The 27182-nt window shown below is 39.9% G+C and overlaps 1 protein-coding gene across 16 annotated transcripts in view; it reads left to right on the plus strand.

Annotated features, from left to right (window-relative positions):
* The window catches only part of CREB5 (cAMP responsive element binding protein 5), a 349218-nt gene that overhangs the window by 209125 nt on the left and 112911 nt on the right, over window positions 1–27182 (plus strand). The window contains exon 1 of one of the 16 annotated variants that reach the window (XM_005297002.5): window positions 9876–10036. The exons of the other annotated variants lie outside the window; for them this stretch is intronic. Within the exon in view, the coding sequence (XP_005297059.1) occupies window positions 9990–10036 (47 nt within the window). The 5' untranslated portion in view covers window positions 9876–9989. Of the gene's footprint in view, window positions 1–9875; window positions 10037–27182 lie in introns of those variants that run through there. 16 annotated transcript variants of the gene reach the window in all.

The raw sequence follows: 27182 nt of genomic DNA on the forward strand, positions 1-27182 counted from the left end.
TTAACAATAATGGTTTCTGCCATTATTACAGTAATAATATTTCTGTATCTCTTAAATCATTCTGTATGTGTGTATATAAATCACCTTAGCAGCTAGGATATGAAATAGCCAAATTCTGGAGACTTTTCAGTTTTTTCCAAGACTCCACCAGATAAAACTCCCATTTGTTAAACCCTCAGTTCAGCAGCTTCTGAGCATTTACGATACTATAGCTTTTAATGCTCAGCATTTCTCAGAATCAGCCTCATGAAAATCTTGCCCAAGTAAGGAGTCAGCCCAAACTGAGTAATGACTTCATGATTTGACCCCCCAAAACACAGAAGTGATTGTTAGACTACCACAGTCATGGCTATCAGTGGCATATCATAATGTCTGAGGAGACTGAAGATACAGAATAACTTAAATTGATAACCCAAGCACAATGAAAACAAACAAAACACAATGAAAACAAGCCACGCCAAAAGGAAAAATGAAAAAGACAATCAACACTAAATGGGATAAATGGGCCTTAGAAGATTGTGCTCTGAAGCTTGCCAAACTTGGGGCCTTTGGCAGGCCTCCAAGGATAGCGTATTCGAAAAACAAGGGGCCCTCGTCTGACACAGCCCTGCTGCAGTCCCCAAGGAGTTTTGCCCTAAGAATTGACAACAAGAACACCCCAGCCAATCTCAACAGCCGCCGTGGGATTACAGCATCAGATTTCTGTAAAGTGAGATTAAACTAAATTTCTGTCTTGTGTGATTTTAGATGTAAATGAAGGGACTCTTGCTGTTGTTTAGCAAAAACAGTTTCCTTGGTTACTTTGGAATCATTTTTACTGTGTAGTATGATGTAATCAGCTTGTTTAGCATTTAAAGCTACTAAAACATGTATAATTTTTTTAAAAAATGTGTCTAATCACTTTGATTTCACTCTATCTCAGCTCTGTCTTGATAGTTTGCATCAACACAGGATTTATAAACAAGTTGATGATCATGACAGAACCTGAATGTTGAAGGGAGTGAAGAATTTTGTCAGACTCGGGTACTTCACCTACATCGTTGTCCACACATGCAGCCCTCCAAATAATTCATGCACACATGGATGTATAGAGAAGTATGGCTGGATGTGAAGCAGCACCCAGGAGTAGATTTCCTGTGAAAGTAACAGCACACAGAATTAACATCACAGATTGTGGCATCAACAAGCTGTCCATTTTTACTGTGGCATTCCTGAAATCCCTTTCAGTGACCCAAAAGTTTTGCAAGATGATAATGATCCTTGTTAAGTAACGAATGTAATTAGAGTAGAATGGTATGCCAATGCCAGGAAGGGCTTCTGAGTTCAATGCGATACAGATGCAGAATTCCTCTGATGGGTGACAGCATCAGCTGAACAGCTGAACGGTTTTATTTTCTGTATAAGTTGTGATCACAATGTCTTTATTTTATTATTAAAAATGGTCTAAAAGATTGTTTGCAGAATTTTGTCAGTTGAGGGAAGTTCCAGGCTATCAACAGGCCAATGCATAAGAAATAGGCTCTGGTAGTATTCCCAAGTGTTTCAGTACCCGATGTCCTTGGGGAAAGGAGCTTTGGTAAAGGGTAGTAAGATCTACTTCTGCATTGCCATTGATTATAAATGTTCACTCTTTATAATCTATTAGCAACTGTGTGGAAGTGCAGCCTATGTTGGGGAAGCTACCCTGTGATATTAGGAGAAAGAAAGTTAAGCTCAGATTCTGCTAGGTATTTAAACATGTTCCTAGCTTGAAGTGAATTCAGTGGGTCTGCTCACATACTTAAAGTTAAGTATGTGCTTAATTACCTTGTTGGACTAAGGATATTTTATTTTACTAGAAAAATGTTACATAAACTTTGAAAATACATGTTATCAGGCATATCTTTTAAAATAGGCATAAAGACATTTTTATATCTCTCTGTGATGCTTGAAGAAGTAGTAGTAAAATGAGGTCCATATACACTGCCTCTCTGGGTTTCAGTCCTTTAAATGAGAATCTGCCAGTAGCCTGTATGTGCCTTCCCAATCATTCAATCCTAAAAATTTGAAACATTCATATGAATATTAGAATGATCAATATTTTAAAAATATGGATACCACTTGCCATGCAAACTGTGGGAATTGAGAATATTCAACTTTTTCCCTCCCCCACCCCCACTTCCTGCGCAAAAGTGTCGGTGGGCTCCTAACTACATAACTTAGTGCTACTGGAATCTTCTCAGTTTGAACAAAGGTCACTGGTAAAATGCACAGATGCATAAATGCAAATATCAGAAAAATGTACCACAAATAGCAGTGCACAGGAATTAGGCTTCGTTTTTACCCCCATTTTATATAGTAAGGTGGAAGGTAGGTGTTTCCCTTATTAAAATAAAATATATTCTATCAGTTAACAGTTTTTGTTTGATCAGTCAAAGAGCTTAAATTCTTAGGCGTCAATTTGTGACGTCCTTACTTACATTAGAGAGCACTGACTTCAGTGGGACAACTCCCGTAACTGCTCACCATTGCAAGTAAGGGGCTCACAACGTGACCCTTACTTGTGGCTTTATCTCAGTACTCTTGCCAAAAACCTTCTTGTTTCTCAGAAGCACAGTACAATGCTAAAATAGACTAAAGGATGCTACAGATAAGGTATCTAGACATGGGATGTTTGACATAAATTAATTCTGAACTCTGCTGGGAAGCCGATGGATGGAGCCACGTAAAAATGATGTCACTAGGATTCATGCAACTCCTTGTGTTAATAAGAATCATTGAATGACAAAGAGATACTATTTATGGGACCAATCCAGTACCATTGTAATCAAGAAGAGTGCTGCCATTAACTTAGTGGGTGCAGAATCAGGCAACTAGATTTTAATATTCATGCACACTTATGGCACTATACACATACTAAATTATTAATAATTGAAAAGTATTTATTTAAAAAAAAATCCTTTGGCATCTGAACTGTATCATATATTTTCTAAAAACTCTTTGTTAGTTGGAGGGTTGTGCTGTCATGGCTCCTGAAATACAAATCAGATTCAGATTGCCCAGATTAGAATCCAGCAAATGTTTGCTAATGGTTGACGATGGTCACTGATTCTCATGCAAGAAATAATGAATGGCCAATTGAATTATCAACAAAGAAGGCACTTCTTTAGAAGCAAGCAAACTTATGTGCTATTACTAAGGATCAGATTTTGTCAGGGCTATTTTTAGTGAAAATCACAGACAGGTCACGGGCAATAAAAAAAAACTCACGGAAGCCCCTGACCTGTCTGTGATTTTTACTAAAAATAGCCCTGACAAAATGGGGAGGGAGAAGGGTCCAGCACCCACAGCTGCTGCAGGGTCCAATCCCCGCCCTGGCAGCGGGGCAGCTGAGGGGGGCTCTGGCCACATACCCTCAGCTAGGCTGCTGTGGGGGGAATCCTGCTGCCCACCGCGTCTGGGCAACTGCGGGGAGCCCAGCCACCTGGGGGGAATGGGAGCTCTGGGGGACCCCCAGGGACCTCCGGGGTCCCCCTGCTGCCCAGATGCTAGGAGCTGCTGGGGACTTCCGCCAGCAGCTGCTGAGAGCTGCAGGGCTGCCTACTAACAGCAGTTCAGTCCTGGGGCAGAAAATGTCACGGAGGTCACAGATTCCGTGACCTCCGTGACATAATCGTAGCACTAGCTATTAGTAGATAGTGCCTTGAATTTACAGTGCCAAAGTGAGAGAGACCTGAGCTCCAGAATTTGTTCCTCACCCCATTCCCCAACAGGAGTTAAGTCCCAGGGGTTTGCCTGATTTTAAAAAAAATCACCGGGATATAAATTATTATTATTATTATTTTATTTTTCAGGCTAAAGGAATAAAACAGATGGCTAAAGAAAACCTATAAGGAAAAAATGTCATGAAAAGACTAAAATTAATTTTAGAGTCTGATCTGAACTGTTATTCAATGCTCACTCCTACAGTATTACTGATCTCCTGTACTTTGCTCCCCAGCTCAGACTTGCCTTATGGCATTACTTCAATTTTTGCTCTCCCAATTTGAGGTCAGTTCTCTTCTTGTCTAAAGTACACTGGGAGGGGATGCAGAATAGAGCTGGGCAGGAAACAGTTTTCCCATCCTGCAAATATTTTCAAAAGTTTAAAAAAATGTCCTGCTGAAAATTGGGACGAAAAGTCAAAATTGCCAAAATATTTGTGATCCAAAAACCTCCAACATTTTTGCAGTTGTTTTGGGTCCATCAAAATGTTTTAACTTATTTTGAAATTTTGATTTTGATTTTTGTCCTTTCCCCCCACTAGCCTGAAGATTAGCTTAAGTTTTGAAATGGAATGTCATTTCAAATGGGAAAACTGGCATTTTTTTTATTTAAAAAATGTTTTTGAAAAAAAAAAATCATTGAAAAACTCCCAACCGGCTTTCATGAGGAAACAGATCCTATTTCCCATTTTTTATGAAAAACAAGATTGAGATATTTGAGATAACAGTGACAAAGTTTCCTAGAGTGAGAATAGAAATAATTATGGTTCTCATTACGGAGTAGCGTACGCTGGTGTAAATAAGTTACTCCATTGAAGCAAATGGAATTATGCTGATATAAGTGAGGGAAGAATTAGGTCTCACTTTGCTCTTCATAAACACTGATAATTACATGGCATTTTAAAAACAGTGGGTGTTTACCTTTGTCCTTTCCTCTCCCCCAGTTCTTGTGCAGTGTGCTGGCTGGTTGCCACTGTTCTTGTCAGAGGTGATTACATTTCTTTGTTGTTTTTTTTATATATAGTCTGTGAAGTGCTTTGGGATCCTTCAGGGTGAAAGGTGCTATAGAAATGTAAAATGTTACTATTTTGCATAAATTGCTGCCTTATTTGTTGTAAGCATTTGTGGTTTACAGCTGTAATAAAATAGCTAGCTACTCGGACTGGCTGACTCAATGATAGGTAATTGGATACAGAGTTCTTCACTTTCAGGTCATCAGCTCAAAGCTGGCCCAAGGCTATTTGGCCTATGTTTAATGAGTAGGTGATGTTTCATTCTATTTCCTAGTTGTTAAATGTCCACCTCACAAAAAATGCTAGCACAGTTGTCGTTAACTGGCTTAACCATCTCACCTGAGAGGTTAAGAATGGAATGGGCTAGGAGACTTAACTACTCTCATATCCCTAGAGGTTGTCCCTTAAGGTCATGGTTGAGATTCATGGTGAAATGAGGGGAAATTTCGCTGCCATTCGTGCCTGTATTGTACATATTTTGTGGACTATTAAAGAGCATCAGTCTCCAGGGCTATCAACCCTGCACCTTTCCTAAGGGGTATGTGCGTGTGTGAGAGTGTTTGTGTGAGAGAGAGAGATTTGGTCCAAACAAGTTTCATACAATACAGATATATTGGAAGTTTGAGGGTGTTTCCTGCAAAGAATATTTCTTGCTATTTTATTTTAAAACAATTTAGGGAGTTTACAGAGAGACATGCTTTACCTCTCTTAGGGTTCAATCTTGAAAAGTGCTGAGCACTTTGACCCTGATCCAGCAAAAGACTTTCAGAAGCACCTAAGTGACTTAGGAGCCTAAGTCCTATTGAAAGTCAATGGGAGTGATGCTCCTAAGTCACGTAGATGCTTTAGAAAATTCCACTTCCCCAGTGGAATTTTAAACTTGTGAGTAGTTCAGGTGAAGTCAGTGGGTCCACTTATGCTTAAATTAAGCACATGCTTAAATCCTTGTTGGATTAGGGCCAGAGTCCTCTGTATCTTGTGAAATGGAGCCCTTAAATATAGGCACTTGGGCAGACAATTCCTCAGACTCTGTCCACTATAAAAACACAGGACACCCAAGTTGAACCGAACGCTGAATAATACCACATGGGTTTGCAGTGGTCTGTGACTGGAAAGGTTCACTGGAAGTAATTTGCAAAGAAATCCTTACGAAACCACCTGGATGGTTATTTTAAATTAAAAAAGGAAGAGATGCCACTTATTAAAAAAATATTTTTTCAATGCTAGGTTTAAGGCTCTGTACATATGATAGTCATTAAAGCTTATTTAACCCTAAAATTATCTGGCCTCCTTAATTCCACAGGGACTGTAAGGATCTAGGTTTAAAAATGAAAAATAATGTGTGGATGACAAACATATCATCCTCAATATGGAATAATTGTTATAGAATATTGTTCTCAATCAAGCCCATAAAAAAGCCAAGTAGTGTATACAAAATATATAATAAATACAGTTTTACACTATATTTAGGGCCTTATCTTTTGCCCATTGCCAATGATTTCAACAGGCACAGGATCAGAGCCATTGAGTTTGTGGGTATGCCCGTGCATATGTGTTTAGAACCAATGATTTATCCAGTCACATTCTCAATCTATTTTCACACCATGTTCAAGCAGTCCATACAATTTCCTTATTATAATATTGCTTCTTTTGAGATAATCCTAGTGTGCCCTGAGGTCTGAGCTCTCAAAATTCAGATGTTGTTCAGACTGGAACCTTTTAGCAGAAGCAGTGAATTTGTCATTTTTTGTTACACCAAACAGCTGTGGTGTGCCTCACCACCCTTTCCCTAAGGATGAAATACGCTGCAGGGAGGGTGTTGTAAGCATTCCGGAGCTAGCCAGCTAAGCTGGAATCATTACTGGACTGGCTTGGGTACTGCTTTGAAGAAGTCTCCCATTAGAATTAAAACATCCCACAACTCCCAACACAACAGGCCTATTCTTGAGTGTAGCTGACTGCTGAAAACATAAGGATAGTGGCAAGATGTGGGGAAGGGAGAAGAAAAAGAGGCTAATAAACAGATAAAAAGGGGCAGCCCTTGTATGTGAGTGGAATTTCCTCTGAGTACAGGATATTCTTTATCATTGACTGGTCACAGGAAGGAAAATGGGAAAACAGCGTTTCCTGTAAAGGAAAAAAAAAATCAATAGGCCTTGAAAATACCTGAGATGGAAAGAACCTTTTGCATTCCCACCAACAAGTACAAATGTTTTTTAAATTCCTTTGAAGCACGAACTTGGTATAAAAACAGTTTGGCTTTTTTAAAAGTGTCTTCATGTGCTGTCCAGGCCATACCGGTCTTATCTGTTCATTTGAGAAATCTCTAATTCATGAGAATCTGTTTGAATCAGTGCTGTTTCTTTAAAAAAAAAACTGATTTCAAGGAGCTCTTTCCTTCAGAGACAATATTTCTGTAAGTATTAATGACTTAATGGACCACTTAGCATTACTATATTGTCACTGTCATACCCCTTTAACAGAAGAAGATATCCATAGAGGGGAACGTGGAGTCTGTGCTTGATTTGGGCAAACAGAATTTTCTCTTCCAGCTACTTTCTACTTAGAGTAGGTGGCCGAACTATGGGCCTTACTCCTGTAAATAATGCCATTGGAGCCAAAGGGGCTAGTAATGAGTAAAGGCTGTAGGAGTGGATACATGTGCATGTGCAGGGAGATCTATAACACCTCACTGATTAGTATAATAGTTTTTCTGTCTGCAAATATTTGCCCTAGTGGCAGCTCCTCTTTTACTAGACATGGACCTCAGCCCCCGAATTTATGCCTGTATCAGACCTTTACTTCCTCAAAAGTTGGGGGTGTTCAGGGGCAGGGTTCTGCTTTGGGACCACTCTTGTTTATAGCAATCCCAATGGCATAACTGAAAGGCAGATAATGAGGTTAAGCTGTGTAACCCAGAGCTGCAAGTGTAAGAAAACAAAATAAAAGGGGAGTGAGAGGGAAAGATGAGCTGTCGCAATTTCACAAGAAAATTAATATAGCTTTTTTTAAAAGGAGGAAGAAGAAAAGAAAAAGGATTGGGATTAAAAATAAAACAGCCAGAAAGGCCTGGAATTAAAAGAAAGCTTTTGGAATGATCTAACTTGTATTTTATTACATTACAGAAGACAAAAAAAAATCAATAGCTGGTAATTCAGACATAAATGAGTTATATAGGCCACTGACACAATGGACTAAACTTTATAACAACCACATCTGATGCCGTCAAGCCACAGGCTTCGGTGGCGCCAGTAATAATTATGGCCGATCACCTCTAATTCAGTGCTGCTTTGCTTGATAAAGGTGTCACTCAGTGTGGCTGCAGCATCAATATCGATTGGGGATGTCATGCAGGAGGGCAGCCTGCTTTCCCATTTGAATGGGACAAACCACTGCTTTTTCCCCTTCTCACCCTGCCTGTGTCCTACACTGATATGCCCAGAAAATTAATCATTTAAATTCATGACTGAAACCAACCAAGCTGAAATTAGCAGCATTGACCCCTGGAAGTATATATCTTTAAGAACATTGATAGCCATAACAGCATCCTGGGAAAACTTCGCTACTTAACAATAATCGCTATTGCTTTGCAGCATATGGGGCATTAAACGGCTGGAGCGATCAATCATTCAGCTACAAAGAGCCATTTACTGCCAAGATGCTTCTAAGCAATAGAAAATATTTTGCTATAAAATGAAACCATAATATGAACAAAATATCATTGGCTTTTGTATTTTCACCAGATTTTATGAAAGCTCTGGGTGACCCCCCCCCAAGTCTTTTGTAAAACTAAAATTTACCCTGAGCTGTCCAATGAAGTGATAGGTATGGAAAAGGTGGATGTGGCTGGCAACCCAGATGTCAGTAAAGGCTTTTCTGTTTTATTTGTATAGGGTAGTGTTTGGGTTTTCTGAGCTGCTTGTTGAAATTCTTCTCTTGACCTGTAATTAAAGAGGGCCTATTCTGGTTATCCTTGCAATGTTCTAAGTGCAAGTCATGCTGATCTTTCTGTAGTTCCGTAACTTATGTTTTCACATTTGGCATATTCAAGGATAATAGAGTGATAGGAAATTTAATGTTACTTTTTAAAAACACAAGCATTGCATTTTAGAGTGGAGTTATGTTTTTACTCCAAGGATCAAAAGTAAGTGTGAAAGAACTGTAAAAGAAACCTCGGTGACATTAAGCTACCCTGATAGACACATGGTGTATTTCAGCCCTATGTAATATAGCTGCTAAAGCTGGAAACATTTGCGTCATATAACTACAATATTTCACTTGAAAAGTTTCCTCTTTTTTAAGCAATCTTTACCAGTTCCAGTGTATTGTCCATTTAAGTATATAGGATATTTCTTAAGCTTGTAGAAGAATCTCTTTAAGAAGTTCAAGACTGAACATATAGTGGTGCTGCAATGGTGTGATTGAATACAATAGCGTTTGGTGGTTGGTTTTTGTTGTTGTTGTTGTTGCTTTTAGATAAGAGTCTGAAATTCTCTGGAAAGAAAACACCTGCACATTTCACTTCACTGACAGCCCAAGAAACTCAAACAGAGCCCCACAATTACCCTGCAAAAATGGGGGGGCCTGGTTTCAAGCTCTTGCCGGGTTTACACAGCTTGAAGTCAGTGGATTTGCTCTGATTTAATGAATCAAACCTCTACAAGTGCAAATGCCTATATTGAATATTTGTTCTCCCCACACCCTAAAAGATCACCCCCACACTCAAAATTTTCTCTTCTACACTCCTTGTCTCCCTTTCTTCTCCTTTCCCAACTGCTCTTTCTCCTTCTTGAGGTCCTGAAACACATGGGCATTTTTGTGTGTGTAATATCTTCTGATCAAAACCAGTAAATCACTGACAGCCCAGTTCCCCGGGTTTTACTCTGATTTCGCAGGCAGCTGCTCTGGCCATTCTGAGGCGGCACTGTTTCTTTCTCTGTTTACCCGTTTCCAATGGCAATTGCACCACCAAGTCTCAGTACGTCTGGAACTTGGCCTGGGGCTGTTTTGGTTACATTGAAGTTTTTGCTTCAGTTCTGCCAGATTTAAACGGTGACTTCACCAGCACTGAGCTAAAAAGGAGAGCAGGGAGGCGGGAGGTAGTGTAGAGAGAGAGAGAGAGGGCCAGAGCATTACATCATCATTTGGACTGGAATCAAATGGGAAGGATATGACTCACTCGGGCTAGTTAAGCTTTGGCTCAAGTTCTACATACACTCATTCCAGGGCTCTCATGTTCTGCACCTCAGCAGGGAATTCAGGCTCAGTGATGTCCATGAGGTTTGTTTTTAATTTTCTTTTCCTTTTCTGATTTCTATAGACTTTTCTGCCACCCCTCCTTCTTCCCTTTCTTCTCCTCCTACTTCTCGATCCCCCTTTCCTGCTCTCCTTTTCACTTTGCTAGAGTTTTTTTCTGGTGAGTGTAACCTGGACTTGTAGAGCAGAAGCTGGTTTTAAAATGAACCAAACCCAAACAAGAAGCAGCAAACTCAAGAGAAGTCCCCCCCCCCCCATCACTGTGTCGCTCCTAATCGGAGGAGACAGGGAGAGAGTTAAAATGCAGGAACCAATCGCTTGAATGGTGATGTAATGCTGGAACTGCAGGGTTGTTAAGTAATGTGAGAGCAAGGGGGTCAGGGTTGCAAAGCATTTACCTGTTCCCAAAGGGGTTTAAGTTTATTATCAATTGCAGTGACTGTAACTGGCTTCAGACTGCAATCTCTAATTATTCACAGACTCTCTTTTTTATCTTTTATTATTAAAAGTAAAACTATATTATGGTATTTAAAAAAATGTGATATTATCACAGCTGCAAATTATTTTCCACCAGGGTTTTGATATTTTTTAAAATGGTTTGAAAATGGGTGTCTTTTTCACAAAAAGACCCAAAAAAAGAAAAAGGAAAAGAGCAAGCGAGGATGGTTCTTTAAGTGTAACTGGTGAATTTGTAACTGTATGAAGATACCAGCTTAGCCGCTGTCTAATAGAGCAAGTAAAAGATCTTACTGTTAAAGATACTCTCTAGAAAATAAATCATTTAAGGAGGCAATTTATGTAGTTCATCCCTAGGAGCCTTGGAGCTCCACACTAATGCCTGTTGACATCATTCTGACTCTGTTTGCCTTTTGTTTTTTAAACTAATGATCGCTGAGGCCCCAATCCTGCAGAGTAAACCACATGGACATAAATTGCATCCATCCAGTGCCACATGTGAGTCTGTGGGGCTTTATGCCTACCTGTGGCTTTCTTTGCAGGACGAGGGCCTTCAGGTGCTTATATTTGTATTTCCCATGAACAGACTTCAAGGCATTTTTCTTGAGACTAACCGTGTATAGAAAAATGTGATCTTTCCTCCGTAGATTCATGGTGTGCAGGTGCAAGTACATAACCATTCATGTGGGATAAGTAGGAATTAACATGAAGTAAATAGCTATCTGTATGGCGCTTGCACATAGATGTGGGCTGAACAAGAGATCCCTGGTATCTGTAGGTTTCCTCAAAGTACTCAGTCTCCTCACAGGAGCTCTGAATCAGGTTTCTGTGTCAAAAGTTGTCTGCCATTATGATACCATTCCTGGAAGAGACCCCCCTCAGGGACTTTACTGATGATGATGCTAACAAGGAGAGTGGCTTCCATTGGTTCAGCAGTAGACAAGGGACCCAATTCAGCAAAGCACATCAAAGTGCTTTGCTGAATAAAGATGGTCTTAAGCACGTGCGTAAGTGCTTTTCTGAACTGGGATCAGAGTAAGTAAAATACTGTTCTCAGTTAAAACAACAAGGAGTCTGGTGGCACCTTAAAGACTAACAGATTTATTTGGGCATAAGCTTCTGTGGGTAAAAAAACGAAAGCTTATGCCCAAAAAAATCTGTTAGTCTTTAAGGTGCCACCGGACTCCTTGTTTTTGTGGATACAGACTAACACGGCTACCCCCTGATACTTGTTTCAGTTACAATCATGAAACCCCATTACCCTCTCTGGGGCCAAATTTAACTCCTGATCTTCTCCTGAGTCTTCAGATATCCCGCTGCAGAACCTATCTATAATTTTCCACACAGTAAACATGTAGCCACATTTTCATAAATGCCACGATTTTCAAGCTGGATAGTTAGCCATGCTCACGTGCCAGACTTGTACAGTTTTAAAGGCCAGCCTGAGGCCACACTGAATATTTGGCCAACAGTGTGCCACATACAATACAGATATGCCACATGGGTCACATTCCCCAGCCCTCCATTGAAGGTATCAGTCTTGCAGAGGGGACTTGTACTGCTTTGGGAGTTCCAATAGGAAGTCTGTCTGATTTGTATTTTCTCCTAGAAGCCTTGGGAAGTGCACACTGCAATGTTTATTGTAGCTTCACCACTTTTTGGGGAGATGCAGTGTGTGATCCTCCTATGCCTGACCAGTTCTGGTAGATTGCATTGCCTTTCCCTCATCCTTCCTCTCCCTGCCCCTTTGAGAGGCCGGGGGGAGGGGGGAAACATGGGACAGAAGAGAGTGACTGTGAGGGCTTGTGCAGTGCCTGCTTCCTCCAGGCACACTGTGGCTGGTCTTGTGCAGAAGTACAAAGTAGAGGATGACTTGTTGTATTATCCTCCCCCGCTTGTGCACAGATACAGGCCTTGCCACAATCTGTTTGCATCAATACAGATACCTATCCTGACACATATTCTGTGTGCATGTTATTTCCCTTATCAATGTATATAAAATGTATTATACAGGCCAGTCTAGCAGTCCAGTTGCAACACATTGCATTACAGAGAGAGAGAGAGAGAGAGAGAGAGAGAGGTAGTTTGGATCTCATGTATCTCAAACCATCAGGGGCTTGTAGTGCTGAGAAAGCAATGCACCACATCCTCTATAGGGCTGGGGGAGCATATCATATTGCTCTTAAGGAATACCCTATGACTGATGCATGTAGCACACTGATGGCCTTTACGGGGAGCTGCATCCATCCCACAATGGGCTTGAAGCCAGGTGAAAGGAGTAAAGGGGGAAATCCTGAAGACTGCCCCTTCCAAAAAATACATTGCATGTCAGATATCTGTATTCCTGGTCACTTCTGCTGCTAGAATAAACTTACTTTAGTGTAACACAATAGAAAAGGAGATTGAATCTCTCTCATGTATATCCCAACAATAAAAGCACATGAGTGATGAGATGCAATAAACATTGCAGTGTGCACTTCCCAACTGCTCCCAAGAAAAATCAAACAATAGTAGGAAGGGTCCAGAGTGATGGGTGCTTTTACAATGCAAATAGATATAGGACAAAATATTTGAAAGTAGCTACTCTTTTTGGGTTCCTCCAGTTTTGGGTGCCCAGCTTGAAAGACCATGGACCTGATTTTTAGATGTGCTGAGCACCTGCAACTCCACTTGATATCAATGGGAGCAGTGGGGAATCGGCATTTCCGAAATTCAGGCCAAAGGTGTTTCAAGCTGGGAACCCAAAACAAATAGATACTTTTGAAAAATGTCAGCCATGGTTATTAGAGCTGTGCAAAACTTTTGCAAGGAAGCCTGAATTCACAAGGTTTCATGGTTCATTTTTAAAACCAATTTCTTAGAAGTTGATGCCAGCTGCAAAGAAGATTCAGCCAGGCTTTCTCTTCCCACACAGGTGCTTTCCTCCACAGGCCCAGGGTGTCTTCCTTATCCGTAATTGTCTTCTGCACAAGGGGGTAAGGAGTCTGAAAACCCCCTGTGGCAAAGTATTTTGGGATGGCTGGCTGGGCAGCTGTCCCCCTTCTTTAGTGTTTGTGGAGCTAGCAAGTTCAACCCATTTCCAGTCCACAGATGCCAATGTTAGGGGAACTGTCTGGCAGCTCAGCCACTTGGCAGCAGCGGTTCTCCAGACACTACTTTTAGGCATTCTGATGATGACTGCCCTGACTTTTATCTCTGCTTGGTGTTCTCATGTTAGCAAATGAACCACATTAAAAGACAATTCCAAGGACTCCTGTCCCATGTTTAGTGTTTAAAATTAGAACTGGGCAAATAACTGATTTTTTGGTTTGTTGGCAGTTCCAAAAAAATCAGAATTTTTTTTGTCATTTAAAATTGGTAAATCAAAACGTTTCATTTAGAAAATGTCCCAACAAGACATTTTGATTTTTTTCAGAATATTTTCATAGGCTTTTTTGGGGAGGAGGAGGGTGAAATTGACATGGATTCGCTGAATGTTTTGGTCAACCCAAATGTACATTTTTTTGCTGAAAAAAAGCTTTGGCTGATAATTTTTGCTCAGTTGTGCTCAAATTTAAATTGGTACTGAATTGGGGGGCAGGCAGTGGTCTGCTCTGCTGATGAGAATATTTTCTGTGGATTGAGGAACTAACTTGGTGCCATTTCCGTACTGACTTGACTAACTTTAGTACCCCAAGAATTGAACGCAAGAGAGTGGGCCAGCCAACTTCTACTGTCCAATAGAACCCATGAGAGGGTCAGTTATAAAGTTCATCAGCTCCCTGCTCGCCTCCATGGTTTGACTCCAGGTAAAGGGGATCCCACAGACTCTTAGTGAAGGGGGTTCTCTGGGAGAGCAAGTGGGAGCTGATTTTGCTTCATAACAAGAAGATTTCACTGGATTTGTTTCAAGATTTCAGATTTTTGTAAATCCAGAATTCCAAGTGAATATCAGGGGCTGCCATCATGATAGTTTTCTGCAAAACTGGTGTGTTTTTTGCACACTCCTAGAAAGTATGCACTATCAGCCTGATTTTTCACCAGCGTTATCAGTGTGAATCAATGGAGTTATACCAGTGCAAAACAGGTGTGTAATCAAGAAGGGATTTGAGACCTATCCCTTGATGGCAACATATTATATTTGGTGATAAAATTATTTTCATAGTTATCATTATCTTTGTCTTCATAGTAATTTTTTCCCCCTTATCCCTTCTCTGCCAAAGTTATAGGCAAGTCTTTGTGCCATCTCATGGAATGAGAATTTCTCTTCTACCACAACATTTTTAGGTGCATAATTATAAAAGCGTTCAAGAAAAATCAAGATACAAAGTCTCTGGGAACTTTAAACTGCTGCACCAGTCGTTGTAAGGGGCAGAGTACACTCCTACCCACATTTGGCCAGATCTTCCAGCCCTGGGTGTGTTGGAGTCAGAACAATTCTCATTTTGGGTAAGGTAGTGATGATGGTAGCATGATCCTCACCTTTAGACCTTCATTCAACGGAGCACACAGACCAAATTGTGCCAAGTGCCTGCACTGGTGATAAAGGGACAGGGAAAGGCTTCTTATGCCTTTCCCCTTCTTACCTCCGCCTGCTCCTTTGTTCACTTAGACATGGCTGGGCATAGTCTAGTCCCAATTGTTAAAATCACCTTCACTTGCCATGAAAACTACAGTTGGGATAATAAATTAAGTTACTTTAGTATTAAGAGACTGCGAGGTCTTTCTCTGCGCTAAAATAATAGATGGACAAGATAAGTAGATAATTGACTCCTTGCATCCAGCTCCTGTTTGCCATAATCCCTTTAAAACCATTTGGTACTCATCATAATAATGGTAATCTCCGTTAATTCATTTGGTGTTAATGTGGATGCAATTTATCATTTCAAAACAGTAATTTTGCCATCACTGTTTAGTGTTTGTTAGTATCCACTTAACTGTGTTATTCCCTCTCTACTGCAAAAGGACTTGCCCATCCTTTAGTTTTCCCACCTAGCTGAAGTGGTGATTCTCCTGATGGGAATTTGCTCCTGTATTCAGATTTATATTTCCCTTTATCCCAAAGAAAGATGGAGCTCTGTGGAAATGCTCCAGCTGGTAGTGACTTTCTGCACCCTGTCACTTATTAATGCCTTCCACTTCAACACCAACCATCAGGGAGCACATGTCTTCCTGCTTACCACTCAGATGGCATTCCTTCCTAGATTTCCTCAGAGACATAACCTCACTACAGCCTTTTATACTATTGTCTCAGAGGGTGGGCTGGTAGGAGACACAACCCTTTATCTTGGCTTGGAGACAAAATATCTGTTGCCTGCTAGCGCATTCTCCCATGTGTGCTCTGTTTCTGGGTGGAGTGCACTGTCCCACTGCCCAAACCGTTTCCAGTTTGTCCAGCCAATTCTGGAGAGGGAAGAAAATGTCTTGACTTAGGACCTGATCCAAAGCCTGTTGGAGTGAATGGGAGTCTTTTCATTGACTTCAGTGAGCTTTTGATGAGCTTATAAAGCTCTTCTCTCTTTCTTCCCCTAAACCTGCATCTTTGCAACTCTTCCATCTTCAGGACGTGTTCTTCTGGACAGCTACTTTGTTTCAAAGATGACCCAATAGATTAACACAAATTTTGGATCACTACCAATAGTTGGGCACCACCCTTCCCATAGCAGGTATGTCTACTCTTAAATGTGACATATAGAGTCTGTAATACATTGCTTCCTTTCTTCTTCCCGTTTCTTCTTCACTTCCAAACAGATTGTAAAGCCTTGATTATCAAATAGTGCAGCCTAATGAAACGCAACACTTGGTCTATTTTGTTTTGTAGAATTCTTAGATTCAGACACAGCCAGTAAAATATCACCCACTCAATAGAACACTTTTGGTTCCAGACCCACTGCCATAATTAATTTAGTGCCTTGGTGTTTCATTATAGCCACGGCACGAAATTCCAGTGTTAAAATGAATAAAGTGGTATGAACACCCTGGTTACAATCCTGAAAGAAAGACGCAGTTTTCTGCACATCAGAATTACAACCAGGCAATTTGATAGGATATATCAGTAGATAAAATTACTCTTCAAAGTGGGTATTTTATGCTGCTCTTAAATGGTACAATATGTGGAATACAGTACATTTTATTTTTGTGTAGCACCTTTCATACAGCAGTATCACTGGGCACTTCATGTGTCACAGCCATTTCTTCTATACAGTCCTACATACTAATGTTGTTAGGTACAATTTTACCTACCAAAGACATTTATATACATAGGGTAGAGTTTCTGACTTTGAATCCAAGATAACTGTGATTATATCACATGCTCTACTAGGAACTATTTCCTGCAGTTTGCAAAAGACAGCTAACCAGATGAAGAGAAAGATATTGGGTCACATTCTCTGCTGTGTACCCGGGTGCTGCTCTGCAAAGGCCGTTAGAGCTGTGCCCATTTACAGAAGAAGAAAATTTGGCCCATTTTCTCTTACCCTGTCGCTCCCTTGACTATAGAAATCTCCATTTATCTGAAGATGGTTGATATCTTTGAAACAGTTTGAATAAACGGGCTTCTCCTGTAAAATATATATAGAAATATGAGTGGCTGAGGGAGCAGAATAATTGAGGCTAAACCTACACATTTATTGGACAACTACAGTGTTATGAACTAAGATGTACTATTCTCCCCCCCCACCGTTGTGCTGTGCTGATGAATATCTGAGTCATATATGACCTCATTACAGCATCAGGTATTAAATCTTTGCTGAGAAGTGACAAAAGACATACAGTATTATTGTGTGGAATATAAAGTGTGCAGTTCACTAAAAAGTGGATTAACAAGAATCTGCCTGGATATGTAAAGGAGTGTGGGCCAAAAATTTTCCATCAAAACTTGTTTTGATTTTAAAATTGGGTTTTTGACTAAATTAAAATTTGTGTAGAAAGCATTCAATATTTTTTTGTCAGAAAACTGAAAATGTTTGCCAAAATCAAAAACATTTTGATTTTCAGTTGCGAGAAGATGGAATGTGGTCAGTTTTGTGGGGGTTTTGTTTTGTGACAAAAGTCAAAATTTTCTGCAGAAAACTAATGACAATAATAAATATTTGGTTTCTAAATCTAAATTTTCCATGGGGTGGGGGTTTGACCACCTTTAATGCAAAAGACAACGAAGTGACAACACTAATGTTAGAGCACCCGTATCTTTTTGGATTCTGGAGGGCCTTAGCATTTGGTCTCAACCTCTTCATCTTGCACCCAAGAAGTATAGTTGGTGTTAGTATATTCAGTAGTGACATTTAGATATCCATGCACCACCTAACTGATCCCTTTCATCTTCTTTAAATACTGGATCTTAAGCTTGAGAAGACCAACATTTTGCATTGTTATAAAGGGGCGTTGATATTGTGAGGTGATATTTTAGAGTGGAGATTCAATTGAATTGGGTGCACAGGGACACTAGTCTGCTTTATCCAAGAGTCTTATATTGAGGACAGAGTGTACTGGATTTCAGAGGAATATCTGAACGTCTGTGTACTGTAATTATCAAATGGGACAAACATTAAATACCCAAATGAATTAACTGATTCCCCAAAGAATTTTTAAAAACCCCTTTCTCCACTACAAAAAGAGGTCCAACCTATTCAGGCAAAAACCTGATCCAAACCCTGGCAGATGAGCATGAATTTTGCTTTGATTTGGGGGCTTACAGAGTCTGTAATACATTGTTTCCTTTTTTCTTCCCCCGTCTTCTCCAGATTGTAGAGCTTTGATTATCAACTAGTACAGCCCAATGAAACATTCCAAGTGAAAGTGAGTGTAAGCCTTGTGAACCCATACTGGAAACAGTTGATATGAACCTGTGTGAACTAAATCTACAAAGTATCACACAGCTTCAGTGGAGGTAGGATAGCAAGGTGCTTGGAGAACTAGGAGAGCAGACATCAGTATTGGATGGGTAGCAAGGAGGGAGAGAGTAGCAATAGCAGAGCTGGTTGTCTGGGAAGAAGGGCATTAGAGATTGGTGGGATTGCAGATGGGGCTAGGGGTGAAAAAGTAACTAACAAGACATGTATTTATCGCAATCATTTTGCTTCTATATTTTTGTCTATTGTCTGCCTATTGTCTTGTCTGTTAACAGGGCAAGGACCATGTGTTCGTATGTATCTGTACAGCGCCTAGCACGAAGGGGATTTTTGGTCACTATTGTAATGAAAATGATATATCATAATTTAAGGTGCTGCAGTGACGGTATTTGTTGACATTTACTATTTTAATGATATTCATTTAAATTACAGTAAGTGATGAAACGCTTAAAATAAATAGGAGAAATATTGACAGTTTTAAGGGGTCTATTTTCTCATCAGTGTGTTTGTGGGCAGGTGAGATATAGCTGTAACTTTTATTAGGGCTAATGGAAGTTTCCTGCATAAATCCTCAATAGTAGTTAATTCCTGTTGGTGAAGAGAAAGTGAGACTATCTAATTTGCAAATGCCCTTTAATGATTTGAAATCCTTGTCCCAATATAAAAATCTCATCAGTACTCCTGGCAGACCGTCTCCATTACAATTTCCTGGGGAAAGTTTTCTAAGGTTTTTAATACTCCACTAGTGTTATCATTGGTGGGAGACCTGGAGTAGAAAAGGCTCCGGCAACTGCAGGATTTTTTCCACCATTATTTCTGACCCTGCACAGCATAGTAGAGCTGAACTGACAGCAGCAGTGGTGGAAATTTTTTGCTGAAAACCCTAGAATAGGCAAGGCTGATAAGATTTGAGAATGTTGAATGCAGGGCATCTCCCAGTTGAGACCTTTACATTGCATTGCAATTAGGGCAATTAATCGTGATTAATCATGCAATTAAAAAAATGAATCACGATTAATCACACTGTTAAACAATAATAGAATACCATTTATGTTAATATTTTTGGATGTTTTCTACATTTTCAAATATATTGATTTCAATTACAACACAGAATTCAAACTGTACAGCGTTCACTTTATATTTATTTTTGATTACAAGTATTTGCACTGTAAAAAAACAAAAGAAATAGTATTTTCAATTCACCTAATATAAGTACGGTAGTGCAATCTCTTTATCATGAAAGTTGAACTTACAAATGTCAAATTATGTGCAAAAAAACCCTGCATTCAATAATAAAACAATGTAAAACTTTAGAGCCTACAAGTCCACTCAGTCCTACTTCGCCAATCGCTCAGACAAACAAGTCTGGTTACATTTGCAGGAGATAGTGCTGCCCAGTTCTTGTTTACAATGTCACTTGAAAATGAGAACAGGCATTCACATGGCACTGTTGTAACCGGCATCGCAAGATATTTATGTGCCAGATGCTCTAAAGATTCATATGTCCCTTCATGCTTCAACCACCATTCCAGAGGATCTGCATCCATGCTGATTACGGGTTCTGCTCGATAACGATCCAAAGCAGAGCGTACTGACGCATGTTCATTTTCATCATCTGAATCAGATGCCACCAGCAGAAGGTTGATTTTCTTTTTTTTGGTGGTTCGGGTTCTGTAATTTCTGCATCAGAGTGTTGCTCTTTTAAGACTTCTGAAAGCATGCTCCACACCTCGTCCCTCTCAGATTTTGGATGGCACTTCAGATTCTTAAACCTTGGGTCGAGTGCTGTATTTATTTTTAGAAATCTTGCATTGGTACCTTCTTTGCATTTTGTCAAAACTGCAGTGACAGTGTTCATAAATCAAACAACATGTGCTGGGTCATCATCCGAGACTGCTGTAACATGAACTATATGGCAGAATGCGGGTAAAACAGAGCAGGGGACATACAATTCTACCCCAAGGAGTTCAGTCACAAATTTAATTAACTCACTGTTTTTTTTAATAAGCATCATCAGCATGTCCTGTGGAATGGTGGCTAAAGGGGCATACAAATGTTTAGCATATCTGGCATGTAAATACCTTGCAACTGCCAGCTACAAAAGTGCCATGCGAACCCCTGTTCTCATTTTTCAGGTGACATTGTAAATAAGAAGCAGGCAGCAGTATCTTCCGTAAATGTAAACAAACTTGTTTGTCTTAGTGATTGGCTGAACAAGAAGTAGGACTGAGTGGACTTGTAGGCTCTAAAGTTTTAAATTTGTTTTGTTTTTGAGTGCAGTTATGTAACAAAAAAAAAATCTACATTTGTAAGTTACACTTTCACGATAGAGATTGCTCTACAGTACTTGTATGAGGTGAATTAAAAATGCAATTTATTTTATCATTTTTACTGTGCAAATATTTGTAATAAAAAATAATGTAAAGTGAGCAGTGTACACTTTGTATTCTGTGTTGAAATTGAAATCAATATATTTACAAATGTAGAAAAACATCCAAAAATATTTAATAAATTTCAATTGGTATTCTATTGTTTAACACTGTGATTAATCGCAATTAATTTTTTTAATCATTATTAATTTTTTTTTAGTTAATCGCTTGAGTTAACTGCGACAGCCCTAATTACAATTAAATTCCTTTACTATTTAGTTGAGGGCATAATCTCCTCCATTCTCCAGCTTTCTATATAGCCGTGAAAAATATCTTCTTTTATCTTCCCCACTTTTTTGGCTTAGAAAAACTCATCGACAAAATTTGCCCACATCTGTAACAATTCTAAGTTTGAATGGGATGACTGAATCAAATTATGTTTTAATTTAGACTTGTTCTGGGCCATGTCAATCCAGCAAGGCCCCAGTCCTGCAAACACTTACGGATGTCCTTATCTTGAAACTTTCCCATCAGTGTTTGCAAGATCAGGGCCTAATGGCCTTGGAAAAAGGTATATGGAAGAGACTTGGGGGATGGCTTTTCTCCCCACCCTTTCAGAATATTCAGTGGGGAACGCTTAATGTGTCCAATCCTACCAAGACCTCCACACTAGAGCTCCCGTTCACTTCAATGAGAGTCCCATGAATGGACAAAATGTAGGGTTGTGCCTTCTGTGTAGGCTTGCACTTTTATTTAGCATGAGATAGCTTAGAACTTTTCAGAGCTGAAGCATCTGTCCAAGACTTCCTACTGTAATTAGTTATTTTGGTGCCTCAAAGGGGCCTGCTTTTCAGAAATGCTGTACACCCCCTTCTGAAAATCAGGTCTCTAAAAGGAGTCTCAAGTTGGGCACCCATATTGCTAAACACTTTTCAATATCGGCCTCTTAGGAAGAATCCTAGATTATTTTTCTTTTCTCTCTTTTTCTTGTGGGATGAATCACAAGTTAATGAAGAAATCCATGAAATTCCATTTAAAAGTTGGGCTCTGTTAGTCATAAAAATGAAGGTTCTTTGGGTGAGACAAACAAAATACATTAAATATAGCATTTAGAAGGGATTTTTAATGGACTTTTTTTCTCAAGAAAGATCACAACTGAAAAATATGTAAGCTTAAATCTTATAGGAAGTCTGGAAAAAAACTATTGGATTTGCAGGTGTATTTGCATTTCTTATATAGCAAGGTCTCTTTTGTGAAAGCAGTTTGGATTAGTGTTCCCCAGCAGATGATGCGAGGATGCCATTTGGTTGTTTCTCTCTGCATTGATCCTTGACACATTATTTTTTAAAAATATTTTCGGATTGGCTGAAACGTGTGTTTATGTGATTTCGCCTAATGTCAGACTTTCCCATTTTTCTTGATCTGGAAGGGGACATATCGTGTTCCAGGACGTCATAAAAGCAAAATATTTAAAATATGTTTCAAATAAAAAGAAGAAGAAATGCTTAACTTAATAAAGATGTGAGATTAATTTACAAAGGAAACACTGGCCATGGACCAACAGCAAGCCAAATATTTTGCCAGCAGTTTGCAGTTCAGTCATCCTTGCATATCCAACCTCCAGTCATCCCCCCCCCCTTACTTTTAGAAGTGAGATCTGTCTGGTTTACTTTGAGTTGAATAAACTGATTTTGGTTTACTCAGTTTAAAAACAAAAATAGAGAGGGACCAATTTTATTTCATTATTCCCAGGGGTAAAGCAGTCCTAGATAATTACAATCACAGTGCTGTTTTCTCTGTCTTAATTAAAGAGGGGGTTTGCACATAGGATTTTGCACAACATAATAAAATAGTTTGTGGTTTGGTCAACCTCAGTTAAGTGTCACAGCAGCCTATTCACACGAGAAAGGCCTTCAGAAAAGTAGGACTGTGGGGATATCATGCAAGAGTGAGTGAGTGGAGCTGCTTGCCGGTATACAGGTAGTTTGGAGTTCTTCATACTTAGTGTAAAGACACAATCATAAACCATCCAGTGAACAACATTTCATGCGAACCTATGGGCTAAGTGGCATGCTTCTCTGAAGCAATGAATGTGGGTTTCAGTAAAGTCTGTTAGCAATAACAGGTACTATAGAAATCACAACATTGGTCACACACCTGTGACCAATACGTCTTATTTCTGTAGACTTTTATAGCAATGTTGTTGTTTTTTTTCCTCTTGCAAATAAGCATGATTTATTTCCTAGCAAATCCTTTTCAAGAGAAGCATCAAAGGGTTTTAAATAATACACTTGCGATGGACATGAAAAAAAACCCAAACCCAGGCTAAGACGGTCAGTAATTAGGAAAGTCAAATTGGGTGCGGTTTGGTGGTTAAATAAATCAAAAATTTCTCATGAAAAAGTAACATAGTAAAAAGACTTTATCAAGCCACGATTAAGTATTAGTGCCTTTCATCACTACATTACGTTCTCTATTCTGCTGCTGTTTGTTTGTTTTACAATCAAACTTAAGATATTTACCTATGTTGCTTTAAATACCCAAACTGTCACCTACAGCTATTAAAATCATCACCCAGTTACTTGATTCAGAGGTATTGGAATACAAACTAGTTGTTCTTGTTCATAAATTGGATTGGCACCTGCCTGTTCTTCAGCTGCTCTGAACTTGTAGGTTTGCTCAAATTTATATCATTGCAATTTTGCAAATCCTAGTGGGCCAGAACAAGTTTCCCAGGTTGCTTTTTTTAACAGTGATGTTGCCCTTGGTTTTGGAGGAGCTGATACATTTTTCAGCCAGTGTGGGATTTTCTTTTTTTAACGTAAGGGGCTTGATTCATCCCTACTGGTATGGAGGGTAAGAAGGGAAAACTTCCTTCAACTCCAAGGACTGGCACAATTTTCTTTGCCTGAGGGTGAACTCACCCAAGAAAAGTGCAGATTGTTTTTGCATTGCATCCTGCCAAAGGGGTTCTGCCAAGGGAAGGGCAACTTTAAATCACAGTCAGGGCTTCATAGGAACTCTGCTGCCCAGAGAATAAGCTGAATCCACATATACTGTGTCTGCCTCAGCTAACGTCCTTTTCGGAGAGCACCATCCTCTTCTTGAGGCAGCCCTGGCTGCTTGAATGGTATGGTGGTGTAAGGGTGACTGTGCCCTGAATTAAACTGTGTAAATCTGAGTAACTCCAGTTTAAATCTGTCTCATGGACTGGATTACTCAGGGGGCTGGTCATGGATTACAGAACCGTTCACCTCTAGGTTCAAATCCAGACTATATAAAACTGATTTACCAATGGCTGTTTGGTAGCCTACAGGAAATAAATTGTTGGTCTCAGTTAAGTTCCTAGTGCATTAGTAGGAGCGTTGCCAGCAGATTGAGGGAAGTGATTATTCCCCTCTATTTGGCACTGGTGAGGCAACATCAGGAGTATTGCATCCAGTTTTGGGCCTCCCATTACAAAAAGGATGTGGACAAATTGGAGCGAGTCCAGTGGAAGGCAACGAAAATAATCAGGGGGCTGGGGCACATGACTTACGAGGAGAGGCGGAGGGAACTGGGCTTATTAGTCTGCAGAAGAGAAGAGTGAGGGGGGATTTGATAGCAGCCTTCAACTACCTGAAGGGGGGTTCCAAAGAGGATGGAGCTAGGCTGTTCTAAGTGGTGCAGATGACAGAACAAGGAGCAATGGTCTCAAGTTGCAGTGTGGTAGATCTAGGTTGGATATTAGGAAACACTATTTTACCAGGAGGGTGGTGAAGCACTGGAATGGGTTAGCTAGGTAGGTGGTGGAATCTCCATCCTTAGAGGTTTTTAAAGCCCGGCTTTTCAAAGCCCTGGCTGCAGGGCCGGCGCAACCCATTAGGCGACCTAGGCGGTCGCCTAAGGCATTACAATTTGGGGGGCGGCAACCGCGGCGGTATTTCGGCGGCGGGACCTTCTGCCGCCTCTGTGGGGGGCGACATTTCGGGGCGGGACCTTCCGCCGCCTAGGGCGGCAGAAAAGCTGGCGGCGCTCCTGCCTGGCTGGGATGATTTAGTTGGTGTCGGTCCTGCTTTGAGCAGGGGTTGGACTAAATGACCTCCTGAGGTCTCTTCCAACCCTAATCTTCTATGATTCTAAGTGTCAGCAAGACACAATGACACAAACTGGCATCCCTGTGGCTAAAAACCACAAAAGAGAGTCTTAAAACCTTGCCATGCAAACTACAGCATCTCTGCTCAGACTTGCAAGTATGATATTTTTTGGTGTTGAAGGAGGAGGCATAGTCTCATCATGGACTTGTGGCAGGCTTCCATGTGGAACAGATATTTACTATAAGTATGTTTTACATGCATAGCTTTCAATGTACAAGAAAACAGTCACTTTTTATTTCCATTTGCATTCGCAACTTCTCGTGAATATCTGAAATAGACGTTTATTGTGACCATAACCCTACCACAAATTAAAATCAGATCCCAAGTCCCTTGTGAAAAGAAGCTCATTATCATGTATGGAGACATCAGAAATGATATTAAATGACACTTAGCTCTAAACCCCAAACACCACATTTATCTAAGGCTTACGGTTAAGTCTACAGTAGAAATAAGACCAGGAGCTAAGCAAGGGTTTTTTCGATAGATGTATAGCCACAATATAAAGAACAAACAGCTGGTCTTATACTTCTGCCAAATGCAAAGTATCATTTATATATACTGCCCACATTTTCTCCTTTTAAGAGACTGATTGCCATTTCTAAGATAGAGATAAACAGACTTCAGTGGCATTATACCAGGGATAAATTTGGCTCACTGGCCTTAAATCTTGAACTTCTCTTAACATTTTCTGAATCAAACTTTTTTTGTGAATTGTTAGGTTGTAAGGTGACTCAAGAGCTAAATTCACCCTTCTCAAGCTTCACAAACATCAAGAAACTGTGCTGGTTGACCAACTGCAACCATACTTTACCAGTATTCTTTGTATCCATCACACTTGTTATGCCTCTGCAACACAGTGAAGTGAGTAAGCTATGTCTTCCAACACCTGGAAATCAGCCGTGCTCACTGCTGTGCAGATTCCTGCTCTTCTCCAAGCTGAGATCATGTCTTTGGAGAAGACTATTGTACGTAGTGCAGTCTCATAGATTTATTCCATTGCAGAATGGTGCCACCAAAATAAAGGTGTAAACAACACAACGGTCTTTCACCAGGACGTTGCTGAGTGTGCAAGTGGTTATTAAAAAATTCCCAAAAGATTGACCATATGGGTTGCTCTCCTCTACTCAAGATCCAATTTATTTTCAGTTATGCCAATCTTGAGGGAGCTGCCACTTTGTGTCCTTTTGTTAAGTTACATATTTATAAGATATCTACATGTCTTAGGACATGTGCACATAATTTAAGGAAAACTTACATTTTTGACTCTTTTACAAAAGGGAGATGGAAAAGGACGTCCCCTCCCCCAAAAAAGAAAGCAAACAAAAATCATTTCTCCCCTTCCCAGCCAAACACCCCAACCCCATCAAGCAAACACTTGAAAAATGAAATGGGTTCTGAATGTCCATATGCTCTTACTCTGTCAGGCTAGCAGGGGAAGCAAGTTACGTTGTGAAAGGCCTTCCACTGACAACTCCACAATACCATTCCCAACCTTTTAAATTTGGAAATGCTTAACTCAGGTGCCTCAGCTGATTTCAACTATTTTGGTGGTTCTTCACATAAAAGCAATATTCTGGAACGTGATATCGGAGCATCTGTCAGTCAGTTTAAGTTATGTTGCTGATCCTCGAAGGGCTGCATTCAGTGAATGGTATGCCTCAGGACAGCATCACAAAGCCGATGTAAACTGAGGCCTTGTCTAAACACAAAAATAGTACCACTATAACTATACCAGAAGAGTTAGAGTCCCTCACCTCGCCACTCACAAGCATGGACGCAGTTATAACAGTATAAATATACTTATATAGTAGAAGCTTATTCATGTATGGGGAATAAGCTTATACTGGTATAACTGTGTCCACACTAGCGGTTGTACTGGTATAACTATGTTTGTTTATCAATGTGTGTGTGTGAATATCTATATAATCATCCCCTTAACCAAAATATCTATACTGGTACAAAAACTACTATGTGTGGACCGGGCCTGAGTAATCAGATATTTCTAGCCTTCCCATCTATAGACCTCAAACATTGCACATCATCTCTTCCGGTAGAAATCCATATTTATTTTAAAATTGATTGGCCTTTGAAAATAAAATGTGTTTAAATAATGGGAGGAAATTAGTTCAACTTGAACTAGCTTTGCAGATCCCCAAAATAGAGAGGTTTGCGAAATCTCAGACAGTAATATAGACTGTCCTGCACTCAGGAGTTTTCAAAGCCCAATCTGAATTGCTTCGAACACTGCCACTTATGTTACTTACATTACAAGGGATTTTTTTAGCCAAAGTATTGTGTTTCAATAACAATCTTCACAAGGGAAACAGGGAAAAACAGAAATATTGTAAAATTAATTTGAACTACTAAAAGGGAGACATTC

Source organism: Chrysemys picta, chromosome 2 (genome assembly GCF_011386835.1).
Source record: "Chrysemys picta bellii isolate R12L10 chromosome 2, ASM1138683v2, whole genome shotgun sequence".
In the NCBI taxonomy this organism is placed as follows: domain Eukaryota; kingdom Metazoa; phylum Chordata; order Testudines; family Emydidae; genus Chrysemys; species Chrysemys picta.